Source organism: Olea europaea, chromosome 16 (genome assembly GCF_002742605.1).
Source record: "Olea europaea var. sylvestris chromosome 16, O_europaea_v1, whole genome shotgun sequence".
In the NCBI taxonomy this organism is placed as follows: Eukaryota; Viridiplantae; Streptophyta; class Magnoliopsida; order Lamiales; family Oleaceae; genus Olea; species Olea europaea.
The window spans coordinates 17,036,890-17,061,040 of record NC_036252.1 but is presented as its reverse complement, the minus strand read 5'-3'; the positions used below and the strand labels follow the sequence as shown (position 1 = coordinate 17,061,040).

At 37.3% G+C, this 24,151-nt stretch overlaps 4 protein-coding genes across 10 annotated transcripts in view; 2 read left to right on the top strand and 2 right to left on the bottom strand.

Moving 5' to 3' along the window:
• Window positions 1-12,497, bottom strand: part of LOC111412320 (indole-3-acetaldehyde oxidase-like) — an 18,641-nt gene extending 6,144 nt beyond the window's left edge. The window contains exons 1-5 of one of the 6 annotated variants that reach the window (XM_023043205.1): window positions 12,353-12,497; window positions 11,045-11,302; window positions 10,509-10,608; window positions 8,773-8,824; window positions 1,338-1,476 (exon numbers count right to left, since the gene is read on the bottom strand). The gene's annotated coding sequence lies outside the window, so the exon portion shown is untranslated. Of the gene's footprint in view, window positions 1-92; window positions 110-1,337; window positions 1,477-8,772; window positions 8,829-10,508; window positions 10,609-11,044; window positions 11,303-12,293 lie in introns of those variants that run through there. The other 5 variants (XM_023043204.1, XM_023043209.1, XM_023043208.1 and 2 more) reach the window with 5 other exon arrangements.
• LOC111412699 lies at window positions 5,290-6,006 on the top strand. Its single transcript, XM_023043622.1, has 2 exons — window positions 5,290-5,363; window positions 5,406-6,006. Exons 1-2 carry the CDS (start codon window positions 5,290-5,292, stop codon window positions 6,004-6,006), a joined length of 675 nt encoding a protein of 224 aa, XP_022899390.1.
• Window positions 12,498-14,966: 2,469 nt separating the features above from the next.
• Window positions 14,967-15,584, top strand: LOC111412698. Its single transcript, XM_023043621.1, has one exon. It carries the CDS (start codon window positions 14,967-14,969, stop codon window positions 15,582-15,584), a length of 618 nt encoding a protein of 205 aa, XP_022899389.1.
• Window positions 15,585-20,288: 4,704 nt separating this feature from the next.
• LOC111412861 (double-stranded RNA-binding protein 1-like) lies at window positions 20,289-22,298 on the bottom strand. Of its 2 annotated transcripts, none has more exons than XM_023043738.1 (6): window positions 22,078-22,298; window positions 21,865-21,975; window positions 21,431-21,663; window positions 21,113-21,329; window positions 20,858-21,034; window positions 20,289-20,761 (listed from the first exon to the last, which is right to left on the bottom strand). In XM_023043738.1, exons 1-6 carry the CDS (start codon window positions 22,286-22,288, stop codon window positions 20,430-20,432), a joined length of 1,281 nt encoding a protein of 426 aa, XP_022899506.1. In that variant the 5' UTR covers window positions 22,289-22,298; the 3' UTR covers window positions 20,289-20,429. The 2 variants fall into 2 exon arrangements, with proteins under 2 accessions (XP_022899506.1, XP_022899507.1); XM_023043739.1 differs by having other exon boundaries at window positions 20,289-20,719.
• Window positions 22,299-24,151: the final 1,853 nt, after the last annotated feature.

Here is a 24,151-nt window from a genome sequence, read left to right as displayed (position 1 = left end):
GTAAATGCGATATAATCTAGGAGAGTCCAAATGCGATGACCGAGTAAACAAATATAAGTTGCAGCAATAAAGATGTAGCAAGTAGAGTATACCAATCTTCACATGTTCAATGATGTCAGAATCGTGTTTCGTCTTCTGTCTGAATGTCAATGATCTAGTTATCATTGGACAGACTTGGGACAAAATTTATAATTAATAATATATGGTGTCATTTTTTGTAACGCGTGTCCCCTTTTGTTTATGGAAATTGCTGCTCAAATAGGGATAAAATCCCGAGTTTGGAGCCAGGTGGCCCCTAATGATGTGAACCGCTCGGACCCCACTTGATTGAAGATCAAGGGTCGAGATGTTGAAGTCCAGGATTTAATTCCGAATTCTGAAGCACTCCTCTTTGTTTATACATTTTGTTTTCTTGAATACATAAAAATGAAAACTGTATAAAAAAATTTTTAATGATCAGTCTGACCTATCAGATAAAGTGCTGATTCGCAGAGAAGGAATTGTCACGTACATAATATTTCTGCGTTCGCAATTCAAGAAAAACTCTTGAGATATTAAGCCTTGTTTGGTAGCAATTAAAATTAAGATTTTAATTTAAATTAAAATGAACAATTAATTTTAACTGCACATTTCATGGGATCCACAACTTTTTAACTATACATTTCATCAACTTCTATTAAAATCTACTAAAAATCTGATTTTAATTCCCGTTGATTTTAATTCCCATCAAACAAGGATTAAGAAGATAAAAACAAGATCTTTTTTATGCGTAAAATAGATAAATGTTGTAAGTTCTATAAAGTGTGAGATTAAAATTAATCTCTAACTTTGAGGCCCATATGTTATCAAAATAATTTTTCAATTGTAATTTGACCATATTTCAACCATATTTTTCAATAAAAAAATTATATATAAACTCAAAAAATTTCTTCATTTTTTAACCACATTGTTCATCATAATACTATTTCAAAATACATTTTTTGAAAAAAGAGGGTGGGGGCTCAAACAAGCCCTGAAGCCAAACCAAACCTAGGCTACCCATTCTTTAAAGAATAAAGGTTCTTGTACATTCCATATTGTACATAAAATTTAAAATACTTCGAAAATTCAAAATGTTTTTGGCGAGAAAGTATATAGTTTTTAAAAATTGTCTAATCATGCTACGACACGTGGCATAATGTCAAATTTGGTGTCAAATAAAATGTACAAGTCGGATAATTGTACTTTGAATCGTCGCAGCATTTCCAAGAAAACTACCACAGTTATCTAAAGTTAAAACAATAAGGGGTAGCCCGCTGTCTTAAATAGTCTAAAATAGCATCAGTTGTCGTTCTTACCAACTCTACTTTTATTCAAACTGTCTTGTATCGTATACATTCCCTTAGGCATAATTTGTCTGATCCGGAAGAAAACTTTGGACATTAACCCATTAAGTCATCCATCACGTCAACTTGATTGTTTCCTTGGCGTTTGAATCTAAGCAATAACGCAAGAAAAAAGACCAGCGCAATCGGCAGGTCTAATCAAGTAGTTCGTTAAAATGTTAAAAAATAAATAAATAAATAAGTAAATAATAATAATAATAATAATAATAATAATAATAATAAATAAAAAGAAAGGAATGCTACTTGTACACCAAGGTGTTTGAATCTAAACAATAACACAAGGAAAAAGGCAGCACAAATCGGCAGTTCTAATCAAATATTTCATTAAAATATTCAAAAAAGGAAAGCCGTACAACCTCGATTTACAAGTAGCAAAACTCAAAAAGGAAAATATTATTCAACTTCTCTAATGAGTTCAATCGACAGAAAGTTTTACGGGCTTCTTAAGAAGTCATCGAAAAAAAGAGGATTTAAATTCCATATTTCACAGTATAGTAGAATACATCAAAATGCATCGAATCTTATAAATTACTACTTGGGAAAAATCTCCCACAAATATTGGCTACTATTTCCTAGAGAATGTGTATAGAATCTATACATATTTTTCATTCGGCTACATACAAATGCGTGATAATATAAACTCTTGATGAATTTCAAAAGAAATAATCATGACTTTACGCCTTCATGAACATTTCCATTACAGTATATACATATATAATGTACATGACTGCAAGTATAAAAGAAATGTAGGTATCACCAAGGCCCGGGTTTTCTAAATGGTAATAAGAGTACGATAAAGCATTTCGGAGTCTCTGGAAAGACTCGAAACCATAACAGCATTATCTCTGTTAGCAGCAGTCACAGGGTGATTATAATACCTGGAGCTTCATGAAGGAAAAATACGGTGGCCCATTTTTTTGCCAACTACAACTGCATAATACTCATTATAGTTGAGGAAATCCCAGAAACGTGATATACCAAATTCCCCATGTTTAGGTGACCTGATCTAAGTACAACTCTTAAGATTCTTGGCAAAGGTTCTTATGGAGAGCGCCTGTAACGATAAAAGATTCTTAAGTTGCTTTATTAGCACATGGCTAATTTTCATTTTCATGCCTTAACAAGCCATGACAAAAGACATTTAGAGCTTCTCCTAATATTAAAGAAATACAAGATTTAGACTAGTATATGCTCTTAGACAGTAATGACTCAAATATCAATGCTGTAACATGTAACCAAAGCCGGGGTTTAGGGAGTCGTAGGGCATATCTCATTTGTAATTTTTCAATTAATTATTCTTCATCATCTACTAGCATCATTTTCAATTTCACCCCATACATCCATCTACCTCTGTACACAAGTGAGGGTATAACAAGAGAGACAGTGCAAGTATCCCATATGAGTTAGAGACCGCACAATAAACTATATGATCCAGGTGGCCATGCCTCTCATTTTGAAATAGATGCTTTACTACACTTTTGTGCATGAACTACTTATTATTCAATGTCGCCAATTAAAATTTTGATGCATCAAGAGGCGTCCACTTAATTAGCACAGGCACAGCAACCAACATCGCATAAAAAACTAAAATATAGGTCTATTTGAACCTATTTTCAGATGCTTAGCACTTCAGCTTTAAGTGGAATAAAGTTCATTGTCCAAACATATTACATCGGGACACAAAGAAATGAACTTAAAAGGATTCTTCAGTATAAAATAATGGTGGATGAATGAAATAGACAGAGGTTGACTTATGCAGAAATTACAACAAATTAAGCTAATCAGTGGGTGCCCAAGATTACGGATGCAAATGCTGAAGGCTCACATAACAATTGTTTGAATCAAGCTGAAATAATGGCCCGCATCCAGGAATTGAAAGGGGCATTGGATGAATTAATTAGACTAGTGGGAAGTGAGTTTGAGACAGGCTCCAGGATGTTATGTTGTCGCAAATGTGGAGTGGACGTGGATGAGTATCCAGCTGCTGGAAAACTAGTGAACTTGACGCGTAAGGAGTCATCATCGAATGCAGACTATACTAAGAAAAAGCACGAAATGATCAGGCCCATCTGAGATTCATGAGGGATTGGAAGCGAAGTATTCCAAAAATGATGAGGAGGTCGACTTGGTGGGATTGGAGAGAGATGATATCCACTCAGGGATCGAAGTAGACTGGGAGGTGGGACCTTTGTCTAAAGAAGCGGAGGCGAGTAAGGAGAATTTGGAGATGGTGAAAATGGTGCGATGGACATGATTCCACTGGCTGATAGATTACTGTCAGTTGAACAAGGGACGAGACATGTATTAGCAGAGGGTTTAGGTTCGGTAGTTGTGGAAAAACACGATGTGACATGTACGACTAGGGTTATGAACACATATAATAGAAGGTACTCTAAGTCCCTAGAAGAAAGTGATATGGGGACTCAAAAAACTTTGGTGTTGTGGGTAGATGATGCCAAGAAGGGAAACATAGATAGAGATGTCGTACAGGTAGAGGAAGAGGATGAACGGTCCTTTGATCATTTGGAGTTTTGTCACGGAGAGGAAATAGCGAAAGTGAATGCGTTTGACACTAGACAGCCACCTTCAAATTGGGTTCTGCAAAAAATTCAAGATTTTAGTAAGTTGGTTAGCGTGTCCTGTGATGAATATGAAAATAGACTTTTACAATTATTCGAGGAACTAGAGGCTAATAGGGGACAGGGCATGAGTACACAAGGAGGTAAATTAAAAAGAAAAGGAGATCGTGAACTTAAGCAGCTTGAATGATCAGTAAACTATGACGGTAAGGGTGGCGAGTCAAAGAAAGGAATACTGGGAAGAGATGATGGAATGTTAAAATGATACCAAAACTCATTAGCTGGAATGTAAGGGGACTTAATGAAGTTGGAAAAAAGCTAGGTGTTTGAAATCTTATAAGGGGATGGGGAGCGGACCTCGTCTGCCTACAAGAAACTAAGTTGAAGTTCAACTCGAGGGCCGTGGTCAGTAACTTATAGGGGGGACAGCATGTAGGTACCAGTTCTTGTGGTCATCGGGGACATTAGGAGGCGTCCTAGTCATGTGGGACTCTAGAGTGCTTGAGATGGAGGAGGTGTGTGTAGGGTCATTTTCTATATCGATATCGTTTAGAAATATTGGGGATGGTTTTCACTGGATGTTCATAGAAGTTTATGGGCCTAATTCTGATGACTGTATAGGGGGCTTATGGGATGAGATGGCTGGAATGATGGTGGTGGAATCTCCCAACGTGTATTGGGGATGATTTTAATGTGGTTCGATTTCCTATTGAAAGGTCGAGTGGTGGGAGACTAACCAGGGCTATGGAGGATTTTTCAGATTTTACTAGGGAAAATATGTTGGTAGATTTGCCCATGATTGGAGGAGAGTTTACTTGGTCATCTAATCGGAACCAAATGTTCTTTCTCATATAGACAGATTCTTAATTTGTGGAGAGTGGGAGGCCAAGTATTCAGACGTCATTCAAAGGAGATTGGGGAGGGTGTACTCTGATCACTTCCCTATTATGCTTTCTGGGAATAGTAGGGGTAGTGGAAGAATGCCTTTTAGGTTTGAGAATATGTGGTTGAAAGTAGAAGGTTTTTGAGAACGAGTACGGGTTTAGTGGGCATCTTATGAAGTCGGGGGATCTCCCAGTTTTGTGTTGGATCAGAAGTCGAAGGCTTTGAAAGAAGATTTAAAGAGATGGAGTGAGGAGATTGTCGGCAATGTGAACTGTCGTAAAATTCAATGTCTTTCAGATATAGAAGAATTGGATAGGGGGCTTGTGGGATGAGCTGGCTGGAATGATGGCGTGGCGGAATCTCCCAACGTGTATTGGGGTGATTTTAATGTGGTTCGATTTCCTACTGAATGGTCGAGTGGTGGGAGACTAACCAGGGCTATGGAGGATTTTTCAGATTTTATTAGGGAAAATATGTTGGTAGATTTACCCATGATTGGAGGAGAGTTTACCTGGTCATCTAATCAGGACTAACCTATTCTTTCTCGCATAAACAGGTTCTTAATTTGTGAAGAGTGGGAGGCCAAGTATTCAGATGTCACTCAAAGGAGATTGGGGATAGTGTACTCTGATCATTTCCCTATTATGCTTTCTGGGAATAGTAGGGGTAGTGGAAGAAGGCCTTTAAGGTTTGAGAAGATGTGGTTGAAAGTAGAAGGTTTTGGGAAACGAGTACCGGCTTGGTGGGCATCTTATGAAGTCGGGGAATCTCCTAGTTTTGTGTTGGATCAGAAGTTGAAGGCTTTGAAAGAAGATTTAAAGAGATGGAATGAGGAGATTGTGGGCAATGTGAACTGTCGTAAAATTCAGTGTCTTTCAAATATAGAAGAATTGGATAGGCGGAAGGAGAATCAAGGGTTGGCTGGGGAGGAAAAGGTGAGACATAGAGTGCTAAGGGAAAAACTAGAGAGGTTGGTAGAGATTGTTTGGTACCAGAAATCTAGGGTCACTTGGTTGAAAGAGGAGGATAAATACACTAAGTTTTTTCACAAGGTTGCTAATTCTAATAAGCGCAACAATTCTATCACAGTGTTAGATGTGGATGGGGTTACTTATGAGGAACCACAAGAAACTGGAAGTCAGCTGGTGAATTTCTAGCAGAATCTCTATCGAGAGCAGTTTGAATGGAGGCCGAAGTTGGAGGAATTGGATTTTTCTATTATCACAGAGGAGGATGCCGGTTGGTTAGAGAGACCATTTGGGGAGGATGAAATCAAGGAGGTAGTGTTTAGCATGAATGATGATAAGGCCCTTGGACCGGACGGTTTTTATTTTTCATTCTACAAGGCATGTTGGGAGGTGTTGCGATCCAACATTATGGCTGTTCTTACCTATTTTTTTGGATGTGGCAAGTTCCTGAAAAGTTCAAACACTACATTTATTGTGCTGATCCCTAAGAAATCTGGAGCAACTGATATTAAGGACTTTCACCCTATTAGCCTAGTCAGTGAGATGTATAAGATTATTGAGAAAGTCCTGGCGAACAGACTAAAGGAGATGCTAGGGAAATTAGTGTCCGAGTTTCAGAATGCTTTTGTAAAAGGGCGCCAAATTTTGGACTCAGTATTTATAGCGAATGAATGCATTGGCTCAAGATTGCGTTTGGGGGTTCCAAGAATGCTATGTAAGCTCAATATTCAGAAGGCTTATGATCATGTGAACATGGGGTTCCTTTTGTATATGCTTAGGCGATGTGGCTTTAGAGATAAATGTTGTAAGTGGATCCAGTTTTGTGTCTCTACTGTTTCGTTCTCAGTTTTGGTCAATGGAACACCTGAGGGTTATTTTCGGAGTAGTAGAGAATTGAAGCAAAGGGACCTATTGTGTCCATTGCTATTTGTTATTGTGATGGAGACTTTAAGTAGAATGCTTAAAAGAGCTGCGAGAGAGGGTTTGATAAAGGGCTTTATGGTTGGTCACTTGCAGGTGTCCCATTTGCTATTTGCAGACGATACGTTGATTTTATGCGAGGTAGATGATGAACAAATCAGGAACTTGCGTCATTTGCTCTTATGCTTTGAAGCGGTGTTCGGATTGAAAATCAATCTGAGGAAATCTGAAGCTATTCCAGTAGGAGAGGTAGCTAACGTAGAGGTGTTGGCTGACATTTTGGGTTGTAGGGTTGCGCAGTTGCCTATGTTATATCTAGGGCTCTCGTTAGGAGCGCAGTTTAAAAGTACACATATTTGAAATTGTATTGTGGAAAGGGTGGAGAGGAGGTTAGCATGGTGGAAGCGTATGTACCTCTCTAAGGGAGGCCGACTTACACTTATTAAATTTACTGTCTCTAATCTCCCTACTTACTTTTTGTCGTTATTCCCTGTTTCGGCTGCAGTGGCAAATAGATTAGAGAGACTTCAAAGAGAATTTCTCTGGGAAGGGATAGGAGAGGAGAGAAAACTTCATTTGGTTAATTGGGGTATTGTTTGTTCGCCTATGAGGATGGGGGGCCTTAGAGTTAGAAGCCTTGTTTTGTTTAATAAGGTCTTATTGGATATGTGGTTGTGGCGATTTGGAGTAGAGAGAGATAGAGAACTTTTGGAGAGAAATCATAGAGAAGAAGTATGGCGTGACGGAGGGGGGTTAGTGTGCGGTTGAGGGTCGTGGTTTCTATGGGGTGAGTTTGTAGAGGTATATCCGACGGGGATAGAGTGATTTTCAGTACAAACTGAATTTTGTGGTGGGGAATGGTAATGATATCAAATTTTGGGATGATTGTTAGTGTGGTGATCAATCGCTGAAGTTAGGATTTCCTTCTTTGCACTACATTTTTTTAGTATCTTCTGCTATAGTGAGTGATGTATTAGCCATTCATAATGGGATTTACCGCTGGAATATTACTTTTGAGAGGGCCTACGGGATTGGGAGTTGGATGATTATTCGTTGTTTTTGACATCTCTACAGAAGGTACAAATTCGAGTTGGAGAGAACGATTGTAGCAGGTGAAAGTTGGCACGAGATGGTATTTTTTCTGTTCGAACTTATTTTAGATCCCTTCGGGACCTACGGAGAGTTCATTCCCCTGGAAACTGGTGTAGAAAAGCAAATTGCCTCCAAGGGTGGCATGCTTATTGTGGACAGTTGTGGGAGGCAGGTATCAACGGTGGATAATCTTCGACGAAAAGGCTTTTATGTAGTCAAGTGGTGCCATATGTGCAAAAGGGATGGGGAGACGGTAGACCACTTGTTCATTCATTGTGATGGTGTTCGTTAACTTTGGAACAATATCCTAGTTTCTCAATCTATGATTTGGGTGCTGTCAAGGCGTATAGAGAATGTATTGCAGGCATGGAGGAAAAAATTTCGTGATAAGAATAGCAAACTTGCATGGAACCTTATCCCGGGATGCATTGCATGGTGTGTTTGGAAAGAAAGGAACAACCGCTGTTTCGAAGACCAAACAAAGACAACAACGCATATTAGGAAAATGTTTTATTTGACTTTGTATAGTTAGTTTAATGTCGTAGCTAAAAATCCTGTAGAAGGGTTGCCTAATTTCACGTCGTTCCTTTCTTGCTTAAAGTGATTGTACACATCCTGTGTAATCTCTTTTAATTAATAAAATTCTGATTACCTATCAAAAAAAATAATGGAATTCAAATTGATGTTAATTTCAAAGATCAACATGGAATTGAAAAGAAGATAATTGTATCAATTTCAATTAGAACATATAATATCCAGTTTAAAACGTGGATTCAGTATGATAAGAATACATATAATAATAAAGGAGGGTACATTCACCAAAAGTTATCATTACACGTCAAAAAATCTGGATAACTCTAGAATCAATAGATGGTAAGAACGAGATGAAAGAAAGCCTTCTGGCAGCAATAAGCAAGAGTAGTTAATATTTTGAAAAATTACCTGTGAGAATTTGTCAGCCGATTTTTCATCATTGGATCTAGCCTTCAAAATGCTTCCTATTAAGAGAGAACAAAAGTCATAGCAGATTGCAAGGTGTTTTGCATAATGCTAGCAATAGACCGTGTTTCATTTGACAAAAGAAACATCTGAAAACTTTACCCTTTATACCATCATTGCAGAGATTTTAAAAAGAAGGATAATATGAGAATGAGACACCCCCTGAACTTTATGAGAATATTAGAGACAGCCCCTCGCATTTAAAAACTCAATAAACCTCCACTACTTTTAGTTTTGAGTATCACATATACACTCTGGCCACTTTTTGAGCCATACATCTTCTAAAATGACGTTGATGTACCTAAAATGTCCTTGTAAAAAAAAGGTTAAAATTTTCTAATATTAGTTGTAGTTGATTTGCTCAAAGTAATTATAAATTTCTGAATATATTTTTAGATGAAATATATATACACACAAAATTAAATATCAAATGACCAAAAAAGTATCGTGATATTATTCTGAAATATTAAAATAATTAATATATCAGATTAACATATCTATAATAAATTTTGAAAATGTATAATGTTTTAATAAACTAAGTATACCAATTTTTGCTAAATTTTACTTGAATTGTAACAAGAGAATGACTATATTTAACATCTTGTTTTAGTTTATAAATATTAATTTTTTCATAAGTTTGCATTTGTTAATATTAAATTATGTATATATATATATATATATTATAATTAATCAAAAATATTAAATCATTAATTTAATAACTTTTTCAACATATTTTAGGTTTAAATTTCCACTAGCTTGAATATTCAGAATTGTGCATGCACAAAATCTTGAAGTATTAATTTATTACTAAAGGAAATCTATAAAATTGCAACTAATTATAGAAATTTTCATCTTTTATACACGAGAATTTTAGGTATATCAACCTCATTTTAGATGATATGTGATTCAAAAAGCAGTCACGGTGTATGTAATATTCAAAAATAGATATGAGAGGTTAGTGTAATTTTTTAAAAGTAAGGGGTGTCTCTAAAATAATCATATTGTCTCAAAAAAATAAAGAAAAGAGAAGGAAAAAAATAGAATTGTTATCTGACAATTAAGAATAAATAAAAGCTGAAATTTGACAGTAATATATGCTGAATTCAGACGATTCGCTCTTAAATCCCTATATTACTCTCAATATAAAAATGATTTCCCACAACTCTGGTATTTCATACCACATTATTAGCTAGGTTGGATTAAGGTGTTTCCCAAAATTTATTATACTCGTTTTGGCCTCAAATTGAGGGCTGATGTAGAAACGAATCAAGGTTCAAACTCTTAATAAATTTTTCCTGATTAGTTAATATTTCTTAGATTTCAGTGAGATTTATCCAAATTGTTTGTAGATGGTAGGGATCATATTCGTGAATCACCATATCAATTGTGAGAAAGCTATTCCAAAGACTTCTTTGCAACGTGAACTTTTTAATGCCACCATAATAAGGCATATAAATTAGAATAACTTAACATGATTTCCATCATTAACACTGTTAATTAAGTGCAAAACATAAAGCAAGCATCCCCTCTTTCATCCCTTCTTTCCCTATGTACATTTTCAATGAAACTCGATTCACTGATATAGGGTGTAGATAAACAATCAAGTTAATTTATGATTGAACTTTCAATAGACATAAGGAATGACGGTACCAGAGTATAATCAATTACAGAATCCAAACCTCATGCTTAAGGGAGCGCAGAGATCTGCACCATGATACTTGGGAAAATTTTGATTGTACACAATGCAGTAACATAGATACAAAATGGTTAAGTTTATGCCTGCAAGGAAATAAGGCACGTGATCAGAAATAGAAATGTTAAGCTTACATATGTAAATGCATGTAAAAGTTCACATGGAAAGCAGAAAGTATTGGAAAATTTTCCATACTGTCTAAATCATGCTTAGAAAAGAATATAAAATAAAATCAGTATTTTCGAAAAAAATTTGGAATTTGATGAGAAGTTCCATATACTGAAAATGTAACAAAGTACTGCAGAGATTTCTCAATAGTTATTAAATCAGATTCTACACCCTGTAGAGCATTCTGATAGAAACCTGGAATAATGTCGATTTATCCAACACACTTTTAAAATAATTGAGAGCTGGAACACAGCATATCATTTCATTGATGAACTGGAATTACAATAATAACGGATCTGCTATAAGAAGAAACAGATCTGGATGCAAAAGAACAGATAAAAGAAAGAAACTAACAAGGATATAGATATGGACATTCGAGAGGTCCGCCACTCTCCTAGTGAATACCAAGTTCTGCCTGCCTCTGAATTCAATTTTCCCCTCTTTATATGTTGTTGTGCTTCTGGACTGTTCCATAACAATTTCTGTTATTATGCACGTGGCTTCACTCTTCCTGCAGTTCCTTTTCTGCCCTAGCTTCCTTCTGGTGTCTTTGATATGTAAACTGAATTGCTGTTCTATCACATTCATCACCAACCTCATCAAACAGGACTCCTGCAGCCATCGGAAAGAGATTGATGAGAAATATTAGCAAAAATTTTCTGTAGAAAACTATAAAGATTGCACATGGGATCTATTCAATAAAAGACAAGACAAAGGTAAAATAACTGTGCGGTAAAAGAAGACAGAAAGATTAGAAAACTAGATGAATCATGAGAAGAGAGGAAAATTTTACGGCCGCATATGCAAGGAGGAGAAATTTTGGAGCATTATTTTAATGCATTTTACCAAGATCTTATATTTGCTGCACAGCATTTAGTCACGTTGTATAGGTGATCAACATGTAAACATCATATCTGTTGGAAATTGTACTTTGATATGGAAATGTTGTTTATGATGAAAACAATACCTCAGAAAATAAGACTTGGGAAATAATTGTTGCTGATCATTCATCTCCCACTAATCATCATGTAGATTGCTTCATTCACGTTTTGGTTCTAATTTAATACTTCAACACATTGTAAGCTTTATTTTACTTTATTTTTCAAAATGAAGGAGATATATTACTGAGATTCAATGAATAAGGGAAACCCAGCTCCCACTGCCCAATTAAATGGATAAGTTAGGTGAGAAGACTCATATATGCGCCTATGATCTAGATCCAATTGCTAGAGCTTGATAGCAAGAGGTGTACTCTGCAATCAACTTCAAGGGATTGTATGTGAATGCTCAAATACAAACGAATTTATCGAAAATAATAATAATAATAATATTGTTTCTAGGGCACAAGCGTATCAATCAACTAACCATTTACAAAAATCAGACTACAATTACGACTAACAAAATATCTTATGGTACTGTAATCCTTTCACGTAGTAAAATCAATGGCGCACAAAAAGCTAAACACGGCACGAAGTCCCACATTACTTCAGCAATCATATTTCATGAATTCTTCAACTACTCCAAAAAGAAAATTCCCATTCTCTCACAAAATTATAATACAACGCACATATAGAGAGAAGAAAAGGGGAGGGAGGATTCTTACGGAGACAGTGGAAGTGAGATAAAGAAAATGAGTGAGAGTGAGAGTGAGAGTGAGAGTACATGCTTATTTGAGAAGGAACGGAATCCCAGAATCTAGACGGTACCCATGGTTATCGGGCTTCAGCTTCTCCATCAAAGATCGCATGACGTCGGTCGGCGATTCCACCTCTATGGGTTGTGGTCGGAAAAATAATTTTAAAAATTAACAAGGAGGAGAAAAAGATTTAAGGCATGTTTGAGGGACACTTTAAAAAAAAATAAAAAATAAAAAATAAATAAAGATTATTAAATAGTGGTTTGACATCATTTCAATCACACATTTTTTAATAAAATAATATTATAGGTAAATTCAAAAAAATTCTTTTTTTTAATCACACATTTTTCATCAATACATTATTTAAAAATGTATTCTAAGGAAAATAACGTGCCTCAAACAAGGGCTTAGTATATGGGGTACTTGAAAATGGCCTATTCAATGTTAAAAGACAAAAATACTCTTAAATACATTATACAATCACAAAAGTTGATTTTTTTAAAAGACATGAATACTTTTTCATTTAACAAATAAAAATCAAACACTTCATACATTTCTTATCTGTTTACTCCAACACAGATAAATAAAACACTCTCATCCTTCATCTGCTTCAACTGCAGAAATTTAAAAATTTATCTAAATTGGAAGTCGAAAATTTTATGGACATCAATCTCGTCGGTTCGGTAAGTTTATATACGCAAATTTAATCTTATTTTCGTTAAATTATTGTATGTTTAAATTGATAAATTGTATTTCTACATTTAATGATTAGTAGAAAAAATGTAATAGATCTGTAAATTTTTAAGTATTTGACCGGAAAAAATTCATCTGCATATTATGTCAGCGCCGGTGAATCGGCTGTTTGACCGGCTATTTGCCAATTGTTTTCTTTTTTCCCCTTTTTGGGTTATTTTTATTGTTGTTGATATTTTTCCTGTAATTAAAAATTCTGTTTCGACATGCAGATATGGTTGTAGTCTCAGTTTGTTACTTTGGTGATTTCGAATTGGACGAAATAGATCAATGGGTATGGAAATGGACAAGTGATAAACGTGGTGGTATCGCAATTTCCATATCATCAAGTACATTGTATGCAGAACTCTATAATGATTTACAGAATAAGTTGAATGTTGATCCTTCTCGGTACAACATGGAATTGAAATTTAAATTCAACGAGCATGCATCAGTTCCGATTCCACCTATAATGATTTCTTCTATTGATGAAGTGAATTATCTGATTGAACTGAACAATAAGCACACGACTCCCCTTTGCGTGACTTTAGTAAGGAAGGATGTCGTCGAAGATGAACAAGTAGACTCGGGAGGTGGGGATCACAATGCTAATGATTTTTGGAATACGGTGGAAATAGCTCGTAAAGATGATGTGGTTATTTCAGATATAGTTGCACACAGAATCCCCTCCACTGCTCGTAACAACGAGAATGAAAATGCAAATACTTTTACAAACGAGGACTTGATTGGTTTATCCCGGCAGAGACATGAGTGGGGTGGCACCTCAAGGGCTAGATCGAGTGGACCATCCTCTAACTCCTCACGTGTGGTTCCTGATAATGATGATTTGTATGTCGAGCAACTGTTTGAAACAAAGAAAGATTTGCAAGAAGCCGTGCACCTAATTGTACTGAAATACAACTTCGAGTTTAGAGTGAAAAAATCGAATAGGTCATTGTTGACGCTATCATGCGTAGATGATAGTTGCAGTTGGCGTTTGCAAGCACCAAAGATGGACACGAATGAGTGCTTCATAATACGCAAATACACACGAGAACATACTTGTGAAGTGGGAGTTTATCGCAATGATCACAGGCAAGCCTGAGCTTGGTTTATTGGTCGATAGATAATGCACACGTATCAGGATTCACGGATAATCTACAGACCATCAGACATCATTAACGATGTTCGTCGAGAGTACGGAGTAATCATGAGCTACCAGAAGGCTTGGAAGGCCAAAGAATGCGCATTGGAGGATTTAATGGGCTCGGCAAAGGATAATTATGCTAAATTGGCTAGGTATTGCCATAACATGGAGAAATTAATTCTGGCTCGACATTTTTTATTGAGACGGAGGTCGATAACTGCTTCAAATTCTTCTTTATGGCTCTTGGACAATGCATTCGAGGATTTCGAAATGCTATGCGACCCCTAATTCTAGTCGACGGTACAACTCTGAAATCCAAATACCAAGGCAAGTTGATTATTGCTACATGTCAAAATGCCAACATTCAAAATTATCGTTTTGCATTCGGCATAGTTGATAACGTGAATGATCTATTGATGCGTTGGTTCTTCACAAAGCTAAGGGAAGTAATCGGAGAAGTCGAGGACTTTGCATTTGTCACCGATCAGGGACAGTCTATAATAAATGGTATTGCTGAAGTTTTTCCCGATGCACATCATGGGTATTGCATGTACCATATACAAGACAACTTGAAGACCAGGTATCGGGACAAAGGCATCGTTTCATTGTTTAGGAGAGCGGTCGAAACTTACAATATTGAAGAGTGTAATAGGTACATGGTTGAAATAGGAAGCAAATCATTCCCAGCATGGGACTATCTAACGAAAATGGGGATTGAATATTGAGCACGCTCATATTTTCCAAAACATCGATACAACATGATGACGTCAAACAACTCGGAGTCTCTCAATGTATTATTTAAGAGGGATCAAGAGTTACCCATTCTCGCACTGATTAAGAATATCCGTACGAAGCTGCAGCAGTGGTTTCACAATCGACGTAGGGAATCACATAATTGCACGAGCATGCTAGACCCAGCACAAGAGGTAAAGCTCTTCAAGGCTGCTGAGGCTGCGAGAAAATTAAATGTTGAACCACTAGACGAGTCGTGCTTCTCTGTGGAATGTGCACGTCATACGGCATATATGGTAGATTTAAGTGATGGAACATGCACTTGTAAACAATTTCAGTTAGAGAGTTTTTCATGTGAGCATGCAGTTGCGGTGGCTATGTATCGAGGATTTGCAGCAAGAACATTGTGCTCTCCTTACTACATTGCTGAAAACTGGAAAGCTGCGTATGTTGAAACCATATTTCCGCTTCCAAACGAAGTCGAGTGGGAAGTTCCCGATCATATTCGCCCGTTCAATACATTGTCGCCACCTCTCATTGAACCACATGGTTCTGGACGTCCAAGTACTTCCAGAATATCATCTACTGGAGAGTTTTTCCGACCGCGTAGGTGGAGCAGATGCAAATCAGTAGGACATATTCGCTAATTTTGTACAAGTTAGGTTCCCCTAAATGACAGTTAGAGCATTGTGTATTTTCATTGAAATGAATAGTATTTATATTGAAATGAATAGTATTTACATTGAAATAAATAGCATTTACATGAATAATCACAAAAAATAATTACAGATATTAATTGCAAAAAATATTTACAAATAATTTATGGATCACAATTAAATTCGTATAAATCACAAGCTAACTTATTTCGCTAATTCTGTATTCATGATTGGTTGATTCCATCAACATTATGTGCTATACTAAAAAATTCTATGTATTTGATTGCGAAAATCTCACAATCGCCCCTGCAAATGAACAAATATGTGCTAGTTCGGTTCCAATTACATATGAACGGATTACTAAATTAAAAAAAAAGATTACAAATACTTACGATATAGACTGTCTCGTCGTCATCGTGTCCCGCACGATGGCTAATTTGTCATCCACAGTCAAGCCCGCATGTATAGCCATAATAGGAACGATCACAGTCACCTGCTCTAAGATCTGCTCGAGTTGTCCCTGTGTCAAACATGAATGATCAGGGTCGTACACATATATCGTCGAATCAGGGAACACGATCTCCAGTACAATGCAGCGCTGATTCGCGATAATTGGAATGTACAAATGTGTACAACTCTCCCATAACTTTCTTCCAACATTCGGTGACAGTCCGATGACCCACTCGAGCATATACGCGGGAAGCACGTACTCGTTACCTAGAAGCTGGAGGGACTGATACTCAATGGTAACGGCACAGAAGAACTTGGTGTCTAGTATAATGCAGCCAGGCTTGTGGAATGATTGTGGATATCTCTCAACTTGATTGCGCAACAAGTCCATGGCCATGTCAATGTGCTACATCAAGGAAAACAAAAGACAGAAATACTTATTTCATTTACCAAATTAAACATAACGTATACAAAAAGTAACAATAACACTTCACTTACATCATCGGCGAGCCAAGCCCCCTGAGTGGTGATATCATGGAACCACTTGTATGCGTCCAATATCGTCCTTCCGGCTATCATGTGCGTGGCTCTAGAAATAAAATAGAAAAAACGTTAAATGAAGCATATACGAGTAATTCTAATCTACTAAATCATACAATACTTACCCGAGTAACATTCTTCGCCACTCAGCCTTGAATGCTTTCCACTTCGCATGGTCGACCTCCCGGAATAGATTGGGGTACGTCCCATCGACGAACCTCCTCCTCTTCGCATCAGCCATGAAGGGAGAGACGACGTACTGTGATGGCACTCTCGGCCTCTTGCCGACCACCGTCTCCGGCATGTCAACAACACGCTTTTTTGCCTTATACACTGCCACCTCCTACATCCCCTCATCTGCCATGGTCTCCGACGGGGTCACTCCCTCATCAGCCACTCCCACATCTGCCTCCGTCAGCCACTCCCACATCTGCCATCATCTCCGTCCCCTACGGGGCCACTCCCTCATCTGCCACCATCTCCGTCCCTGACGTGGCCACTCCCTCATCTGCCACCATCTCCCTACCCGACCGCTCCCGTCCTATCACGCTCCACGAATAAAATAAACGATTCCCATGCATCATCATCATGTATGTATGACTGTCGGAGACCCCCATCTCTATCATCCCCATCCCTATCACCTTTTCGATCACCCCCTCAATCACCGTCTCCGTCAACCCATCGCCTACTGGTTATATCACCCCTAAGTGCTGCAATCTCATTCGAAAAACCGTCGACCCTTCCTACCAACTGTCGTCCCAGATCATCAACCCTCTCTATCATCTCTCGACGCAGCCCGTTGACCAGCCCCTCTATAAATCTGTTCAGAAGGGCGTACAAATCATCAAAATAGTGCCCCTGACTACGTGCGGGAGATCCACATGAAAGGTCTCTGGACGGGGAGGCGGAGGAGATGCCCTCGACGACGGAGGAGATGTCGTCGATGGCATCTCCGGCGGAGGAGAAGATGTCGTCGACGGCATCTCCGGCGGAGGAGGAGATGCCCTCGACGGATGTGATCGTCAATCAACTGGATCACGCTCCTGCACATGCAACAACATTACAAATTATTAACTTAATCCGTAAATGCTAACTCATACAAAACAGTAATCAATAGATTTTATTCAATTCGCTCACCCAATCTCGATTGTGGATCGGATTAGACATATGGTCATCTTCGTTGTGCGAAATGCCTAATTCACGCACAAGACCCTGAGCCTCCTCTTCCATCGACGGCGTCAACTCAGTTATGACTTCAAGCTGACATATTTGAACTAGTTAACGATCATGCAATCAGATGTTAAATCACGCACAATATAAATTACAAATACATAATATTCACCTGAGGGTCGTCGAGGATTGCCGATAACTGTTGTTCAGTGGGACATCCCTCCGATCGAGATGCTCTCCAATGGTACATCCGAGGGCAACATATCTCCCCTCGCCTCACAAAGTGGGCACCCAATATGGGGACGGCCTCATACGCCCAGATCTGCAACACATACAATTATTATATATAAATTCAATATAAAACTAATTTTAACATTCATTATATTAACCATTTACCTGCACCGCTAGGGGCAATCTATTAGTGTCATACTTAAGCATGGCTCCCTTCGGCTTCGAGTGTGATCTGACGAAGACGTGTACAGTGTCCTTAAAACATCTCTGGCCCCACGGATAGTCCTTGAAATGATCGATATCGTCAACAATCTCCAAATGGAAGAGATCGATCGCAGTCTTCTTATTGTGACACCGCACCACGCTCTCAAGGATGTAAACCAGACTTAACTTCAGTCTGTCTAACATCTGATCACATCTCCTGATTGCGTCCAACAGCTGTATAAGAAGCACAGTACCCTGTCCCTCGAAGTAAGCGTCATGAAGCTTATTTCTTCTCTGAGTCCCATCACCAGCTGTTTCATCGCCCGTAATCTTTAATCCCGTGATCAGAGCAAACTCGAACATCGAAAAACTGGCGATTTTACCCCCGATTGCGAAGTGGAGGGCATCGCTGTCGATTGGACTCAGCAATCGACATAGAAGTACATCAATAATCTGATCCGAGTACTGCAGATCTCTCAACGGGTACAAGGGCCACAGGAAGGACTGGTGCAGCATATCAGCATGCTGATCATCAAGCAGCTCTAACACAGCTGTAAAACTATCAAAGCTACTATTTCACGTAACTTTGCCTGGCATCTGTCTCAACTCTGATGATAATCCATCCTGTACAAATGCAAAATGTTAGAACATTATACAAGTGATAATAGTAGTAACAAAAAATTTAGCGAATGAAATTGTAACTACAATACGCAAAATGCAGATTCGTAATAATTAAAATAATCAATAATGTGAATTTTTTTATCCTATTATCAATAATGTCAATTTTTCCCAATTATCACAATTTTTTTAATCAATTCAAGTTCAAAAATATTTAAATTCAATGAATGAAAATAATATTATTTATCAAAAACTAATAATAAAAATAAAAATAAATATTAAATTTCAAATTAAATTTCCAACAATTATTTCAAATTACAATTAAAAATTCCCCAACAATCATTTCAAATTATTATTTACCAAAAATGAAAAAATAAAAATAAATATTAAAACAAAAATTAAATGTAAAATTTTTATTTAAATTTAGTTGCAACAATTTTATTTAAATTTGATAAACTAAATAATTTATTATTTATTAAAACCAAATAATAAAAATTATTTAAAATTAAATTATTAAATTTTATGTGAAAAAAAAATTGGGAAAAAAAAAAGTGGGCCGACATTCGGGCTGACAGTCGGCCCAATACCAACTGTTACCCGACTGTTAACAGTCGGGTAAGAGTCAACCCGATTGTTAACTCGACTGTTGACAGTCGGGTTCAAGCCAAAAAGTGTAGCCGGCCTTCTTCATGCTTTCTTGTCGGAAAATCATCATTTTCGACGAGGAAAGCTTCCAAATTCAAAAAACCAATCTTTTTTTACACTATATAAATCCTATTTTACTAATATAAACAAAAATATATTGAAAAAATCTCCAACAAATAAATCATTCACACCTTTAACCAAAATCTAAACATTAATCCAACCAAATAATGGTTATCTTAACAAGACTGTTCGCCTGCGATGAATAGGTTGTTCTCCGACCGACTGGAACCATCATTGGCTTTTTTAGTTTCAATGAGAGTCGGTTTTGTGAGAGCCGAGGGGTATTTTGGGATTTTAAGCTTTAATTTTGATTTTTTTTTAATTAAAATAACGGTCAAAGGTTACTTTGGAAATAGCATCGGGTTATCCGGTCATTTCCTATAATTTCCTCTTAATATATGTTCTACTTTGATACTTTTTGAACTAGAATCGCAATATTTAATAAGCGCGTTTATGGCAGATTTGAAACTCGTTAATTTTCATTTCCCCGCCCCCCCCCCCCCCCCCCCCTTTTTTTTTTTTTTTTTTTTTTTTTTTTTTTTGGGGCGGGGGGTGGTGGTTTTCTCCCAAATTAGTTTACACTGGTGAATTAATAAAAAAACTGTAGCGTCAACAAATAGTGGGACAGTTTGAGCCGCACTGCATGAAACGCTCAATTAGTCTAAGTCTAAACGCACTTAGCACTAGCTTGCTACGACTTTATGAGTAAAAGGTGAATCAAAGAATGTCCACCAAACAATAATGCCTAGGACGCCAAAAGAGATGGATGTGACACCCTTTTCATATCTATTTTGTATTTGTTTTATAAAAAAATTTGATAACTCGATCAAAGTTCAAGTACGTAGATTCACAAAATGTTTTGTGAAATCTTGACAAATCATCCTATTATGGTTCAAAATATGTAAGAAAAATTACAGATTACATGCCATTTTTGTTAGGGAATTCCAGGCTCACTTTCACCCATTTATCCTGTCCGATTGGAAGTACCACAGTGCCTGCAGGCAATGAAATGTCTGGAATGTACGTGTAGACTTTAACCCTGTCGCCGAGCAGATAGCTTCTCATTCCAGCAGTCATCTTCATCCGCGAATCTGCAGCACTGACAATTGAGACATCGGGAGTAGCAGAAGATGGTCGACCTTCAGTGATTTTATCCATGACAGTTACATTAGGAAAAGCAATGGACTCGTGAGTGTTCAATTTGATGCCTGATGCAGAATCGTTAGGAAATTCAGTTTCGTCGTTTTCATCTGCCAAATTCATTGATCGCGTGATAGTATATTACTGATGCATTCTTAATCAGATTCTATTGTAGGGCAACAATGATGCCATTGGGATATTATTACCTTTGTTTTCTTCATGCTGCGCCTTATTTTTTATAGCTGGAGACGTGTTTGATGAACATCCAGGACTGCCCTTTACTTTATGATCAGAAATGGTGACAGAGCCCACACGAGAAGCAATCTTAAGAGCATCATCATCCGAGGATCGTAACTTAAAGTGACCAGGATGAAACAACTTCCCTGATTTAGTTAAAAACTCGTGAAAATCAGAGCAACGTAGAATCAGGATCAAGGAGAATTGTAAAGTGACAAACTTACGCTCGATGAAGGCAGTGTATGCAGCCTTAGCAGCATTAAGCTCTGCTACTTTCTTGGACTTAGCTTCTACCCCTCGAAAATTTTCTCCTTCAATTTCCACAGAGGAGATGAATGTCTGATAGTGAGGCTCGCCAGATACGATTGTTGTATACATTGGTAAGAAAAATCCTTCTTCCTGTGCCAGTTCTTGTAAAAGATTCTTGTACGAAAGAGGGTCCTTGAAATAATACGAAAATGGATTTAAAAAAAATAAAAATTGCGAAGCATTTCTGGGACAAACATCATATTTTTTGTGCAATAGACACTTTTAAGTTTTACCTCTTGAAGCGCCTCTGTCGACAATGATAACAAAGCGATCTGTGCAGCAGCATCTTCGGCTTCCTCCGAAGTCTTATACAGACCTTGGCCGACGAAGCGATCTTCTCCTACACTGACTGTTTCCTTGACACAAGGAGCTCGAGGATCCTCTCTTTCAACGTGGTATACTGGTAACGAAAGGTCCTTTCTCTCAGAAAAGATCTGCAGCTTCTTCTTGAACTTTTCAGGCAAATCTGCAAGCACAAGCACCAAATTTAGAGCTCGCTTAGAGAGAGGCTACATTTGTTTCTTATCAAGTGAATGACATTGGATGATTGTCCTACAACGAGGCTTGAATCAGGACTTTAGAGAACTCTTGTCTAAAAGCTTAAGCTATTAGACAAAATAGTAGCGGTACATAGTGGACAAAAGAAATACATGAGGAATAGCAGTACCAAGATTTTCGTTGCGCTGGTTAGCCACAGTATCTGAATGAAGTTTGGGACTTTGAACATCGTTTATACTGTTGGGTTCTTCCATGTATTCTCCTGTTTGATTCAATGTTTCTGCACAATAATGAGAAACATGAGTGCTGGAAAGCAGACAATTACTTGGATTGACAAGCGAAAATAGTACAAATCGAGCAAGGTTAGTAAGTATTAGTTTACCGGAAGTGAAGTGGAGGAAGGCGAGCTTAGCCGCTTCATTGTAGGCTTCTTTTGAGGACTTGCAGATGGTGATTGTGTCAAAGTTGATGCCACCAACCACCACAGAGGCCTTGAATTGAGGAATGTGATCCGGGCCATCTTTCAAGCAAGTGTATTTTGGCAATGCCCAGTTGCATTTTTGGCACAATTCTTGCAGCTTCGACTTGTACATTTTCCTTTTCTTTCACTCTTCTGTAGCTTTGTATGTCTATATAGACATATAGAAACAGAGCAAGAAAGACATGATTCTCTTGCGTTGTACTTTTTTAGTACAATTATTTGTATTCTGGCCTCAAATTAAGCAGAACATGAATGCAGCAAGGGAATTAGGAGTACATCTTTCTTTCTTTATATTCCCCATTGGAGTTATTCTTGTGGAAGAGATGAAAAGATCGACTAACATCCTAAAAACTTTTGGATCATTTTTTCCAGCTGAAATTCTAAAAGCACCTTTAATTTTCTTATTTTCTATATGATCACGAATTATTGGGCAAACATGAACAGTAAAATCGAAAAGAAGAAGAACAATAAGATTGACAAGCTAGAATTTAAGTGTTTTGAAAATATGCCCACTGACATCGAGTAGGGGGTTGGTGGAGCAAAGGGGAGACGCCCATTAATTAGTTCTCTATATACAAAAATATGAGACACCTAATCAACACGAATTATATAAAATTTTGAAAGAAACCATAAAATAAATTTCATTGTTTACAGAGCCATTATGGGTGGTTCAATGATTTGTTGCATATCAAACGCTCACTAAGAGTTGGCAAATGAAGTCGAGGCCCAGCTCTAACTTCTAAGTACAAAAAGTTTGCTTTCATTGAAAAATGAAAAATCGAATTGGGTACATTCATTCTTTAACAAAATTTTAAAACGAAGGTTTTTAATTGTCGATGGATCAGTAATAAGTAACTATTTTTCATTTAGACCATAACATTGTGATACATTTTGTACAACGCAATATCATTATTTACCGTCTAGCCATTGGTACTCCACATCTTCATAAGGAATTCAAGTTCACGAGGTCCAGTATTAGGACTTAAGCCACTATCACTTGTACCAACTGTCCTAGAAGTAATTAGATTATAATATGTTATATTCCGGACTAGATATGAAACTACTTTATAACCTCATCTACATCAACGAAACACAGTGCTTCGACATTATGCCTCGCCACTTTGGCATATGCCTACAACTATAACCTCGGAACAAGTGAGCATTGGTTCAGGCAAGTTTCCTCAATGTGTAGTCTCGAGGGCATTTTGATTAATCAAAAATTCTAATTTTCACATAAATGTTCCAAAATTAGACTTAAAGGACTATTCTTTTCGTTGTGCAGTATAAATTCTATGTACCACATAAATGATCGTACATAGACTTGGAAGACTATTGTTATTGATCATATGTAATGCTCACAATGGGACAACGTGGAAGCTCAGTGTTCACACACGTGAACTTTCAATTAAGAATAAAGAAAGGGATATCGAAGTGCTCTCATCAAATAGTCAAGGCCTAAATATCGAAGTGCTCTCCTTATATAGTCGAAGTGGTTTTCTCCTTACTGCCGAACCCCTTCATATCCGAAGTCCATAACTCTCATAAGTGGGTCTAATAGGCGTATCTTTAGGATTGATTAATGTGACGTCCTCATTAAATAGAAATCAGGAATGTCAGTCTAGAAGTGTAGAGTAGCTAACCCTTTGTCAAAACGTCTGTCAATGTAATTAATATGTGATAGGATGACACGACGTCAAGACTTAGCAGATGAGGTCACGTGGATTTGATCCAACGGTAATCATGTCTGCCTAATTATTATAAATAGCGGTCTTTTGTAACATTTTAAAGGGATGAATCCTCACACATGTAAATTAATATTGTATTTTTCTCTCTATGTTCACCTTTCATCACACAATCTTTCATTCATAAGTGTATGTCTTATTTACCTACTCGAACATATTTGATCAATAATTGAACATTCATTTAAGCTTACAATCAACGTATGGATGAACATGTCCACATGTGTATCGTTTTG